The sequence below is a fragment of the Lacerta agilis genome, chromosome 10 (genome assembly GCF_009819535.1).
Source record: "Lacerta agilis isolate rLacAgi1 chromosome 10, rLacAgi1.pri, whole genome shotgun sequence".
Classification (NCBI taxonomy): domain Eukaryota; kingdom Metazoa; phylum Chordata; class Lepidosauria; order Squamata; family Lacertidae; genus Lacerta; species Lacerta agilis.
The window spans coordinates 34439915-34454112 of NC_046321.1; the positions used below are offsets into that span (position 1 = coordinate 34439915).

A 14198-nucleotide genomic window follows, 5' to 3' on the forward strand; every position below is an offset into this window, starting at 1 on the left:
GCATTCCCTCATGGGGGTACTTCTGGAGGCCACGCCCCCCCCGTTAGTTTAAGTCTCAGTTTGGATTGATGAATCCTAAAGAAATTTATGTTGGTTTCACAAATGTTACCAAAGTAAGAGAATCAAAGCAAACTAATCTACTTATTGGGAAGCATATTCTGAAGAGAGAGAGAAAATGCTGGGAGAGAATGTACCTCTTCCAATGCGGTGATAGCTGACTTTCAACTCATGGATATATAATGGAACTTACTGCTAGTGCACACTCATAGCTTTGTGCTGATACACTCTTAATTAAGCAAGAAATGAATTTAAAGTATTGTCCTTATCGTTGCTAACTGCTATTTGGTAACTGTGAATGTCACACTGAGAATAATATATTAATTAAAGAATTGAAAATTTTGGTTAAGACTAAAGCACTTACGTTTCTTTGTTCATTTAATCCCATGGCAGTATTTTCTTCTTTGTTTTACGTTAGATTAAACAGTATATTCACATGTAATAAGAAAAAATATATAGTCCATAAGTTTTACTCACATAAACCTTCACACTGGATGTATCAATCTTGTCATCGGACATCTGTTGGGCTCTGCAGTAGATAGTGCTGCGAGTTTCAGTTTGTGAAATATTTTGGACAGTGAAAGTTATGTTTAGCAATTTCTCAGCAGCCATGCAGGACATAAAAACATCCATCTCACGTTTTGAAATATTTAACTGATCGTTTTTTTTCTGGAAAGAGATGAGAAAATACTATGAAGTGTGAAATACGCACCAAATTCAAAGAATTTAACATATGAATGTTTAAAACAGAAGATTTGTGTTTTCTCTTTATAAAACCCAAACCAGCATCTTACATGTATTTTTAACTCCAAGACAGGATGCATATCAGTTGTCAGTTCATAGTGAATAAATTCAGGGTCAGGTTCATATCGAAATTCAATGCAAGGCATATTTTTCGTTTCAACTTTTAGAACAACTTTTACATTACTTTTCTCAGTATTAACAGCTGGTGTTGTAAAATTGCACTCAGATCTGTCACTGCGGCATGTAAATTTCTAGAAAAAGAAAAGGGGAAGGAGGGAAATGAGAACACTATAAAGCACTGCCAAATTTTATATAGCGGACATTGTTAAATTGTAGCAAATATGCTGGCTGCAATTCTATGCACAGTTATGATGCTTACATCACAGAATTCCATGGAATTTAACTTAATACTTTCATATACACAATATTCCTTAAGTAGGGTTGCCATATTTTGTTGAGCTTTTTGGGGGAAACCTCCCCCCCCCCAAAAGTGGATTTTAAGCTTTTGGAGCTGTTTACGCTGATTTTTTCCATTGCATTGCCATACAGCCGGGTTTTCCCCTGACATTTTGCCAATTTGGCAAAATTCCCTCCTGACACCAGAAACCTGGACATGTCTAGAATTTTTCTTTTTCTTTTTATTAAAGATTTTCTTGATTTACAAAAGTGTGTGCAATGTCTCTCTCGTATTTTTTCCATGTAACATTTTTACAAATCAGTTTTGGTTGTTGAGACATTAGGGAGAGAAGGGGGAAAGAGGTGGGCGGGATGGGTGAGGTGGGGTGACGATGTTTTTATTTTCCTTAATATATGTAGGGTTTGGTGTCAGCATTATTTGTGTAGGTTTTCTGCTGTTCGCTTGTGCTTCTTTGGCGGTGAGAGATGTCGGGATTGGCGTAGGGTGTGAATGTTCATTTATGGTTGGCTGTGGTGATCTTTGGTTTCCTGTGTGAGTGGGGTGGGTGGGTGTTTTTGATCAGGTTAGCCATATTTATTTGTATGCTGTCGGTAGATTTTCGTCAATGTCTAGAATTTTTCTGACATATGGCAAGCCTATGTTAAGACACTTTGTGCTGGACTCAGGGGGTTACTTGTGTGAACGGAAGAGCTCTTTCCATTCACAGAAGCAACTGAGATCCAATGGAGCCTCTCCACTGGAACATACGGGTAGGTCAGCTGTTTTCACCAATTCCCCCCCCCCGGCTGTCCTTCCCCATTTCTCATGCTGCTCTGGACAGTCACCCAACACTCTGGAGATGGTTTTCAGAACTGGGGGAGGAAGGAGGAACTGGCTTCCTCCAGCATGACTGGAACTTCACTAAGCGGAAGTCTGGATTCAAACCTTAAGGTGGAGTACAGTCCGTAAAATGCTTACTCCTACAATAAGCTCATTTATTTCTGCAGAGTAAGCAGTCTAAAGGCTGCAGCTTACTTGCATTTAAAGCTATAAATACCAATCACATCACAATCCACTGGTGTGTTTTTTTTTTAGCTTTTACACATGTGCAGGCATGGGTCCCCAAATAAACTTTCTCTGTCCTGTGAATATGGATCCCTTCTTTATTGTTTCATGCCATGCCATGGACCCTCCACTGAGAATGTAAGAACAGCCCTGATGGATCAAAGGCTCACCTAGTCCAGCATCCTGTTCTCACAGCAGCCAACCACAAGTCAATGGGAAGCCGGCAAGGAGGACATGAGAGCAACAGCAGCCTCCCCACTTAAGATACTCAACAACTGGAATTCAAAACCACACTGCCTCTGACAATGGAGGTGAAACATAGCCTTATTCTCCTTGAATCTGTCTAATCCTCTTTTAAAACCACCCAGGATAATAGCCATCACTACCTCTTGTGAAAGCGAATTCCGTAGTTTACGCACTGTGCGAAGAAGTACTTTCTTTTATCTATTCTGAATTTTCCCAACACTCAGCTTTGTTTCACGTCCATGAGTTCTCGTGTTATGAGAGAGGGAGAAAAACTTTTCTCCAGCCACTTTCTCTACACCAGGCATAATACACACCTCTATCATTGTCCCGCTTTACACTAAAAAGGCCCAGGTGCTGCTCAGTCTTCTTAAACATACATCTATCATCACACAACCAATTGCCAGTAATAATTAATGCAACCAGATTTTGCACAGGTTAAGTTCAGAATAAAGCATTCTAGCTAACCAACTGTATGACAATTCTAATTCTTTTATTTGAACAATTGAATTCCTTTCTGCAGAACTTGGATATTTGATACAGATTATGTACAGCCTTGCTTTTTTTTTTTTTTAACTACCTGAAAAGGAATCCTATGCTTGATAAATTGGGCAAGCCTGTAATGTTACACAGGGGTAGACATATTTCTCCTGTTCAGTCTCATTAAGTATTGCAATAATTGGCTATGGACAGGGATGGTCATGTCCTATCTGGAATAATTTATATAATTTCAGAATCAGAACATGGATTGTTCGCTCTTCCTCCACAGCTTTGTTTCTTCCCATCCACTATGCCACATGCACCAAAAATCATGTACATTAAAACAATGCACTTTTTTGGGGGGGGGGGGGTGATTTGAGCATGCCAGTATTCCCTGGAAGCTTCAGTTGAACCTAATCTTTCCACTGACTTGCTAATGTTCATTACGCTCGCCATTTAGCTGAACACTAGCAAGCATGAGAGGACTTTATAGTGGGAGCTAGATATACACACTAGCAAGCCAGTCATTTGAAAGTTGAGATAAAACTGAAGCTGTGAAGGAATTCATATGAAATTGTGGTGCAACTGCTCTCCTGGAGCCTTCTCTATAGCATTCTTGGCAGCATGATTTTTTATTCACTCAGCCTTTTTAATTGCGTTGTAAATCCATGCCGTTTTACGCGTGCTCTCCCCTGTAACGATTCTTTATTTGCTGCCTTTTATTTTTTGTTGTCATTGCAGTTAATCATTATAACATTGTACATGGTTGTACTTTGTTTGTTTGTAAGCAGCCCAGGAAATATTTATTGATCAGCAAGCTATATAAGTTCAAATGATAACAGCATAAAAAAGGTAATCAAATTGGCAAAAACCCAAAGACTCTCCAAAACAAGAGAGCCTTTATCCTTCATTGGAAGCCCCAAAGGGAGGGAGGGAGAAGGGAAAGGGAAGCACGTTCCAGCAATATTATCTACTGAAAAAGAGTACTAATGATACAGGACCCAAACATCATTACATTTTTCAGGAAGGCACTCATTTGCCTTTTATGGCAGTTTGCAGAATTGTGGCACTTATAATTAATGTAAACATAGCCAACAATTTTTTTGGAGGGGGGAGGGGAGTTCACAACACTTACTGCCAAGTTTTGTCCCCCTCCATCTAAAACAGAAACCATTTCTGTGACATTTAGATGTCTCCCACGTATAGTCATGTTGCGACCTCCACTGCAAAAAAGGGAAAGGAAATAAGCTTCAATTTAAAATAAAATAAAAGAGTTTGCAGCTCAGAAAACATTTTATCCCACAGTAAGTAAAAAAATTACAATTTTTGGGTCTTCTTCAAAAAAAACAACACCAAGTTTGCAGCTCAGAAGACATTTTGTTGTTGTTGTTTAGTTGTTCAGTAGTGTCCGACTCCATGGACCAGAGCATGCCAGGCACTCCTGCCTTCCGCTGCCTCCCGCAGTTACCCCACAGTAAATTAAAAACTACTATTCTCAGTGTATGACTGCAAAGCAAATTTATTCACAAACACAAATGTCAATCTCAAACCTGGCTTAAGGAATGTGTATTTGTGTGCCGTGCGTATGACAGTATGATCCTACAGTGGCACTGCCTTCTTTTGACAAAATACCTATCCAAACTGATTGTGACTGTTCACCTCTTTTAGGAGTTTTAATTGATCGGAGTCTGCCTAGCATGACATGTAAGCAACATAATCTCCAGTAGGATCTAGTCACGTATTTCAGTAGGTTTTAAAGCCAACAACTATAGGCCATTGGTTTTCATTGTTCTACTTATGTTTCCAATACACACACTGCATATATAAGGATGTTTAGCTCTTACAATACTACTACAAGGTTTGAATGGGCTCTTAGCATAACGACTACCAGATGTCTTCCCTTTCCCCAGTGGACTGACTTCTTCAGCAGTGGTTTTGAAATGGTATAGGAGTCACTCATGGGAGTGGTGATGGCTGGGATGAATGAATGAATCTTTATTTGCATCAGCCACCAGCCATAGCAATAAAACAAAATGCAGTATACAGAGGATAAAGGTAAACAGTTAATTACATAAAATGCTGTATTTTTGCTCCATAAGACACACCTTTTTCCTCCTAAAAAGTATGGGGGAATGTCTGTGCGTCTTATGGAGCGAATGTGTGGTCCCTGGAGCCGAATTGTGCAGGGGCCAAAAGCAGATCATGCTTTTTTTTTTTTACAAAGAGAGAAGGGGGTGTTGAAGCCGCTGAACAGCTGATCAGCAAGCGATCGGGAGAGAGATAAGGCTCCCTTTCCACCCCACCCCGTTGCCCAGGCCTCCATTGTTGAATGCTCTGCAGACGGAGGCTGTTTGTTTCCCCAGCGACATGTGACTGGCTGATTAGATTATCTGTCTGAAAACTGTAGAAACGGCTCCCTTTCCTTTCCTAAAGAAGCTGCAGAACTGTGAATTGAACCCCCACGAGCTTTTTCCCCTTTGCAAAAGAAGCTGCACAACTGTGAGCTGATCCTCAAAAAAACAGGGCTTTCCCCTTTGCAAAAGAAGCTGCACAAGTGTGAGCTGATCCTCAAAAAAACGGGGCTTTCCCCCTTTCCTCCTCTAAGAACTAGGTGCGTCTTATATTCAGGTGCGTCTTATGGAGCGAAAAATACAGTACATTTGGGGGTTTGGATCAATAGTCAAATAATGGATCTTATTCTAATTGCCCCGGTTAAAAACCTTGTAACTTTTGCTGTCACCTGTTCATCTTGATCTGCCAAGAAAATGGACACTGTAACAGTGGCTGGGTGACCCAGAATGGATAATAATAGAGGGGTGATGGCTGGAAGCTGCGGTCCTTGAGGTATTGCAGTCCTGAGCCATTTAAGGGTTTATAGCACCAGCACTTTGAATTGGGCTCAGAAATTAATTGGTAGCCAGTGCAATCGGACCAGGATTGATGTAATATGCTCAAACTGCCTTGCCTCAGTGAGTAACCTAGCTGCTGAATTCTGTACTAGCTGAATTTTCCAAACTACAGAGGCAGCCCTACCTACTGCAGTAATCTAACCTAGAGGTTAACAGAGCAGTTAGTCCATCCCTGTCCTGATAAGGGTGCAGCTGGGCCACTTTAACTTGGCCTTTGGCTGGCTGACATCTAATGCCTTTTTAAAATGTGATTTAGAAGAGGAAGAAAGCATCTTAAGAATGAACGTTGCTTTAATTGCAGTCACAGATGTGGAAAATTGAAAAATAAGAATAGAAGTTTTATTTTATGTTTTTATTTTATGTTTTTATTTTATGTATTTTGGTTTTTTTTTAATTGTAATTTTATGTTATGAACCATCCTGAGATCTACAAGTACAGGGCAGTATACAAATGTAAATGAATGAATGAATGAATGCTGAGCTGATGGATGTGTTGATATGGCACCATGAACAGCTGATCTCAATGCCCAGCCACACCCTATAAAACTGAAGGATCTACAAGTGACAATAAGGTCTGTTATGATACTAAGTTAATATTTCACATTATTCAATGTACTACTTTTTATAAGAAGTAAAAGAATTTAAGATTACCTCTTCCAGGTGACATTTGGAAATATTCCAGTACATGTGGGGAGAGAGACATAATACAGTGTCACAGGAAGTGAACACGGAAAGCCAATTTTCTTTATACATATGCTCTTGGCTTCTTTGCGACTTGGTGGTAAACAGAATTTCATGTGTGTGCGATTTAACACTTTGGTGACAAATATTCTGAAAAGAAGAAGAACATCTCTCAAATTCTCCCCAAACCCAAATGCTATTTAATTTTAAAGCAGTTTGCAAGCCAACTCTCATTGGAACTCAAAATTAACAACATGCAGAGCCCAAGGATTCAATCAAAATTCATATTGTAATGTGATTTAGAAGAGGAAGAAAGCATCTTAAGAATGAATGTTGCTTTTAATTCCATTCACAGATCTGGAAAATTGAAAAATAAATATAGAAGTAATCTAGTGGGGGGTGGGAAATAGAGATTAGACTATCTACCAAGGAATAGGAGGACACTAATGTGACAAAAGAACTAATGTGACAAAAGAGCACATTAGCACAGTATGAATAAGCAAGTCTAAATCACACAGCTAAAAGGCTCCATCTTGATTATATAGTTTAATCACCAGTCCAAACATTTCCAGGATAAATCTCTATGCGGTACAGGTGCGTGTTACCTTCAAAGATAAAACAATTGATTGTATTTTTACTCACTCCTCTGATTTGCAGCTACTGGTTCCAGTCATTTCCATCAAAACATCTTCATTTGAAAAGTTTTCTCCTCTGACTAGTACTTCACTGCTGCCTAATGTTGATATCCACATTGGTTCAATGGAAGTAATGTGCATCGGCTGTTGGAAACAAAGTAAAGCAAGATTTCAGTATCCAGTCATGCACTTATAAACAACTTGTACCCTTCTTGTTAATGGGTAGATATTAAGTGTTGTTCCATGCTCTGTACTTTCCATTAGTTTTCATATTCTTCAGGATGGAATATAAAAACAAAAGGTAGAAGGGCAAAACCAAATCCACAACCGTCTATGGCTGGTGGAGACATAAGTCTGTATTGCCCCAAATGATAGATAGGGAGGAATGGATGGGATGAAATAATGGGTACAAGAAGACTGTTGGGTGATTGCACATATGGGGGCTACATGTTTATATTAGAATTGGGCAGTGTGAATGTGTAGGTTAATGATTTTCGGTGATTGTATTATGTGCTTTTTATAATATTATTTGAGATCTTTTAATGGTGACATGTCATTATGCTGCATTTGGATGTTTTTTGTATATGATTTGCTTTTGTGGTTCTTATTTACGTTTACATTTAATTATGCTAATTAAAATGTGGAATTGTTTTTATGGTGTTGGTAGTATTGTTTTGAATATGGAATTTGTATTTTTTTATATTTATTGCTTTCTGTTGGAATTTGTAAACGGCTTAAGATTTTTTTGTGTGAAATATAAACTGGTGTATAAGCTAGCTAAAATAAATTATTGCCCCTACAAACTGTGGTCAAGGAGCTAGCCTTGGTAACCCATGAATTTCCCTTCATCCCTTGACGGCCTTATAAGGTTTATTGTCATATATGCACCGTAGTTAATGCCAACCAGAGTTCCCATGAACCTGAATAACCCGGATAGTGACAATGTAGGTGTAATGATAAAACACACCTAAGGCAAGCAAAAGATGGGCAGGAGAACTTATTCCAGAGAGAAGAAGAGGACTGTGTATGACTGGCAAGCTTTGGGTTGCATATAGCTAGCATTACTTATGTGTTGGTGCTAAAAATCCAAAGCGCAACAATAATTTGGAAATGTTTATTAAAACACATTCCACATCTATATCTATCTGTGAACCTACATTCCACAGAGTTTCAGAAGTACTGCCATTCACCCAGAGTGTACACACACATACACTAAAAAAAACCCAAAGAACCCAAGAAATTAAAAGGAGACTCTGATCCCTCCATTAAACAGAGTGGGAAATCCTAAAAGACAGAGATTTCCATGAGAACATGAAAACACTCATACCCACAAAATAGCATTGGAATAAAGTCACAATGAGAATAATATAGGCACTGCACAAATCATAGCACGAATTTAATGGTATACTTGGATACAATGTAGCAATCTTTCATAGCAATATCTATAATTAATGTTTCTAAGTTGCATGAGCCCTCTTTCGAACGACACAAAAAGTTTATAAATTATTAGTTTGTTTCTTTGTTTCTTCCTTCATGTGTCTTTTAATCCAAATATTTCATCTATATTTCAGAAGGACTCAGCAACAGCAACTAAGCTTGATGTTAGTGGCTGAATTGCATTTGCTGCTGAAAAGCTAAAGCTACCAACAGGAAGTCCAATCTGATATGTGTCTATCAATATGCATCTCTCTCTCTCTCACACACACACACACACACACAAACATTAAAACTGCCGTATATGTTGGGTTTTCATAAGAATTAGCAAAACAGCAAACTAAATATTACAATATTCTTTTGTAAGTAATAATAATAATAATTTATTATTTGTAAACTGCCCATCTGGCTGGGCTTCCCCAGCCACCCTCGGCGGCTCCTCTAGGCAGGGAACTACAGTGGTGCCCCGCTAGACGAATGCCTCGCTAGACGAAAAACTCGCTAGACGAAGGCATTCGTCTAGCGGGAGCCTGCCCCACAAGACGTAAAAGTCTATGGGGCTGCCTCGCAAGACGATTTTTTTCGTTGTTTTTTTTTTTCGTCTAGCGAAAACCACAGTTTACATTGCCGCTTCGCTAGACGAAAAAACACCTAGACGAAAAGATTCGTAGAACGAATTATTTTCGTCTAGCGGAGCACCACTGTACTCATATATGAACACTGATGGCTTTGGACTTCTGTTTCCTGAACTGCAAGTCCCACCCAATTCCACAAAACAATTTAGGTTTGAAACAGAAGAATTTAAAATGCACAGTGCTCTATAAACAGTAGAGGGGAGAGAAGTTTTAAAAAGTAAACAATTTTACTGGGAATGCACAGGCCTATAGGAAAACTTCGTTGACCTCATTGTTATTTTGGTATGAAAGAGAACTAAAGATGCTGAATTATACTTAAAACGAAGTGGTATGGTAGTAAATGGCTGCTCAGCCCTTTCCCAGGTAGGTGGCAGTTGCGGCCCCTCACTCTCTGCCACAATCCCCAGCAACGAGATCACGGGTGCTTGCTGGCCATTTGGCAATTCCCCTGGCCAGCAGGATCACAGGGTGGGACTTCCCTCCAGAAGGCTAGCTTCAAATGGGCCAATCAGAGGCCGCCACCTGATGGGCAGTGCCTTGCTGGCTGGCTGCTGCCATGCCTGGTCAGGCAGCAACACTTAGAAAAATAGAATATGCCACCATATTCACTAGAAACCTGAAGTACTATGGGAGTACCAAGGGGGGTGAGGCAAGCAGTTGATAAGTCTTCTGCCAGCAAACTAGGGAGGGGAACCATTTTCAGTGAGTCTCCCATACTCAACATACTCAACAGCCCCCCTTCCTTGTTCCTGTGGTGGAAATCTTACCACCCAGCTCAGAGATTAGTTAATTAAACCCTCCAGTCCGTCCGTCCCCCCCATTTCTTAAAACAAGCAGATCAGTTTTAATTCACTCCACCCAATACAACATTTGCTTCTTCAGTTTCAGCACCATCTAATGCATAATGGCTTATCAGTCTAACACAGGAAAGAACAAGGAAATAGACACGTTCAATAATAACATGTTTAAGTCAGATTGAAACTATGGTGATTCACAGAGTTTGATTGCCTAAAAATAGGCAATTGCAATTGCAAAACTTAATTTATGCTATTCAGTACTAATAATATAGTCAACTCACTAGCATATTGCAATGTAGTTCTTCCCTCAAACAACAGTGTGCTCTTTGGACAACACCTGTGCTATCCAATAAAGATTAACGGAAAACACAGTTACACAGAAAATCAAAACTACATTTTGACTGTTTTTTGTTCTTAAGTATATATCATCCCAGATCACTGAAGAGGAAAACACATACAGCAGATAATTGCAGCAGTATGTATGTATTCAGTTCTGTATTGTTTTTTAAGCTTGATCAAGCCATTTGCTAGCTAGATTTGGAGAAAAGTGATCCAACAGGATTAGAATTCAACCCAGAGGATAACTCTGTGAAATGAAATCCTTCCACTAATTACAGTATATTAAATGGCAACTACTGATTTCTTATAGTGTCACGGTATCTGACCCAAACACAGCATTGCTATTCATTATAGCACAAATTCACATGAATACAAAGGGTAAAAGCAGAAAATGTGACACACCCACACACACACACACCTCAACTATCTATATTTCAGCAGAGGAAACCAAAGGCAACACAAACATCCCATGATATTTTACTAGCATTGTTGCTACTGCTACTAGTCTTATGAGTTAAGCAAAGCATTTCATACCATAAGCAAGAGAGACTAAAAAAGCCAGTGCAATTCTCCTGAGCTTGGACTTGGGAAAGGTCTACAGGAGCTCATAAAGGTCCTGTATTGAAGGGGGAATTAGTGTGTCCAATTGCCAACCACCACCCTGCAATGCTTGCCCCTATTTTTCACTGTGTCCTTTTAGTCTTCTGCCTCCTTCACATTTGGTAGTAGTGCAAGTGGTACTGCCATCAGTGAAAACAGCATATGATTGACAGTGAGCTGGATACATTATAGGAAGAAGGGGATATAGTGTTAACACATGGGTGAACCCCCCCCCCCGGGGCCCGCAATCAATTGTGCTATAACTTATCAGTTTCAGAATATCTGCTGACCTCTGGCCTCTGTGAAATATCTTTCCCATCTGAAGCACTGGTAGGAATTGAATCACAGTCAACCTGAAAAAAATTGAAAGTAATTCCTTAGAATATTTTTTTTTAAAAAAAACACTATTCATCAAATATAAAGCTTTCCATATAGTGATTTAAATTCAATACAAGAAAAATTACCTTTTGTGTACAAGTCATGGTAGAGGAGACGCATTTGTTCTTTCTAGTAGACCAGGTGCAACCAGCATGAGACAAACATTCTGAACATCTAGCAATATAAAATAATAGTTTACAGAACTGCAAGGATTGGTGAGATCCAGCAGAGAAGGTGCATCAGTATATAATTCTAGTTCTTGCCCAGGGTGCTCACATGTCATAAATATTTATTTAGCTCTACTCAAGCTAAGGCTTTTCGTATAGTGGCCTCAGTAATTCAGAACACTGGCCCTCAATTTGGATCAGCAGAAGAACTTCAAGGGCACCTCTGTCGTATTAGGCATGGGAAAGCAATGCTCCATAATGATACCTCTGCTGGATTAGATGAAAAGACCATTGCACTCTGCCTCTCAAAGTGACCAACCAAATGCCCCTGGGAAACCCAAAATCATCGCATGGAGACAACAGTCCTCCTCTGCTGTTGATTTTGAGTGACCGAAATCAGTGCTGTGCTGCCTCTGAACATGGCAAGTGAAGTGGTTCATTTCTATAGTGTTGCTTCAACTGCTGGCAAAAGTAGATGGCTCATACCATCTGAAGTAAAGGTCATATGCTAAGAAGGTGGTGCAAAAAATCTCACTATCCATTCCTTTTAAACTTCCACCATCCCTATGATGTAAAACTGTAAATCCATTGAAAGGGTTTTGCCTTGGGGCTAGAGCAGGCTTCCTCAACCTCGGCCCTCCAGATGTTTTGAGACTACAATTCCCATCATCCCTGACCACTGGTCCTGCTAGCTAGGGATTGTGGGAGTTGTAGGCCAAAAACATCTGGAGGGCCGAGGTTGAGAAAGCCTGGGCTAGAGGTTGTGGATCTGTTCCAACAACCCTTTAGTTAACACAAAAGGAATCATGAGTGGCAAGTCTTATTGCACTAATTAACTAGGAAAGCAAGCCTTCATGTTGGACCTTCCTTGCCCCCTACTCACCATCTTCTCAATTCTGGAAAATATGCTTCTGTGTGAAGCACACAGTAGCTTGGATAGAGTTAATGCACAACAGAATCCACAGTGGCTCTTTTTCATCACTATCTGGAGGTTGGCTCCTAGCGCTATGAGTGCAGGGAAACAGAGCTGAGATCTAAAGTGATGCTTCAGCAAAAGAATGAATCATGGGCCAAGTACTATGTGCTAATAATAGCTCCAAGCAAAACAACAAGCCTACCCATAAGGCTTATTAATTGCTAAGGTTGCTTTCAGACTGACAAGTGTTATATAGAGATTGCACTTCCTCTACCCTTCATGCAGAATGGCAAGACACTTCAGATAGTCTCACACTTTACAAAAAATGTACATCCTGTTATACATCATCCATACTTTTTTGTGTCATATGCAGCTATACCCTTTTAGCACGATGTTTATTTTCAAAACACACAAAGAGAGAGAGAGAGAGAGAGGTTTTCATGTTTACCAAATAGCGCTTCCCCTTCCTTAACTGCTACTGTGCTAATAATTTTTAAGCTAACTGAAATGGCACCAACCAGAAAAACAGTGTGATCCTTTTTAATCTATTTAACATTTTGCACTATATAGCTTTTTCATGTCAGTGTAATTACACAAAATATGGGTGAAGGTGTTATTTTGACTAAAAAAAAATAACATTACTAAAAATGTACTGAAGATTAGAGACCTGGGAATAGTCTCGGATCCCTGAATGATCACCGGCATTGTCTACACCAGTCTTCTCCAATCTGGTGCTGTGCAGATGTTCAGCTTCAGCTGCCATCAACCCCACTCAATATGGCCTGTGGTCACCACACAAAACATCTGGTGGGGAAGGTTGGTCCTACACTGATTGGCAATGGCTTTCCAGGGTTTCAAAAGGGATTTTTCCAAGCCCTACCTAGAAATATAAGGGACTGAAGCTGAGACCTTCTGCATGCAAAGGGTGTGTTCTATCACTGATCTACAACCATTTTCCTTCAAAAAGACAGAAGCGTATTTCAACTTAGCAATGCATCTACAGATACCGCACTATGTTCTGTTCCTTCAAAAAAAAAATGATTATCCCCCCAAAAAAGTTTCAAAAGAGGTGAAAGTACCTTGGGGAGAATACAAGATAACAAATTTATGATGGCACTGTGTAGATGTCCTGTAACACTACAGAGAACGAAGAGTGACAATTCAAGAGGAAACATCTAATGTGGAAGCACCCTAAAGAAGCTGTACCACAACCCATAAAAAAGATATGTAAACATCTCTTACGTTTTCTCTAATGAGCAGTCATATTTAAATATTTCTGTTAAAGTCTGTGTATTAGAGATGAGTAATACTTGAGCAACTGGAAAGAAAAAGAAAAAGAAAACATTTTGATATATTGGGTACAAGCATATATATAATGAGTTATTGAGATACAATTGATTTAAAAGTAGATACAAGGGAGTCCCCAGGAATTTTTCCAAGGAGGGAAAAGAAAATACTCCAAAATACAAACATAACTAGCACAGGTCAACAATTTCTGGCAGCACTGGTGGCTCTGCAATGGCAAGGCCTAGTTAGATTTGGTCCCTGAACAACCTATATGTCAGGTCTACCATCTGTTGTTTCTCAGTGAGTAAACATGGCATCCAGGGAACTCCCTTCCTCTCACTGCTGAAAGTCTTAGTTCTTAGCCTAGCTGCCTTCACTTCCTTTAGCTCTTAATTGTACTCCTCCTACAATCAATTTCACAGTTCACTCACAACT

General features: G+C 39.6%; 1 protein-coding gene across 1 annotated transcript in view; it reads right to left on the minus strand.

Moving 5' to 3' along the window:
• PLXNC1 (plexin C1) overlaps positions 1 to 14198 on the minus strand; it is a 62020-nt gene that overhangs the window by 21108 nt on the left and 26714 nt on the right. The window contains 8 exon segments of the mRNA XM_033162650.1: positions 535 to 726; positions 852 to 1052; positions 4122 to 4209; positions 6546 to 6725; positions 7218 to 7354; positions 11306 to 11368; positions 11480 to 11567; positions 13719 to 13794. Coding sequence (XP_033018541.1) covers positions 535 to 726; positions 852 to 1052; positions 4122 to 4209; positions 6546 to 6725; positions 7218 to 7354; positions 11306 to 11368; positions 11480 to 11567; positions 13719 to 13794 — 1025 coding nt within the window.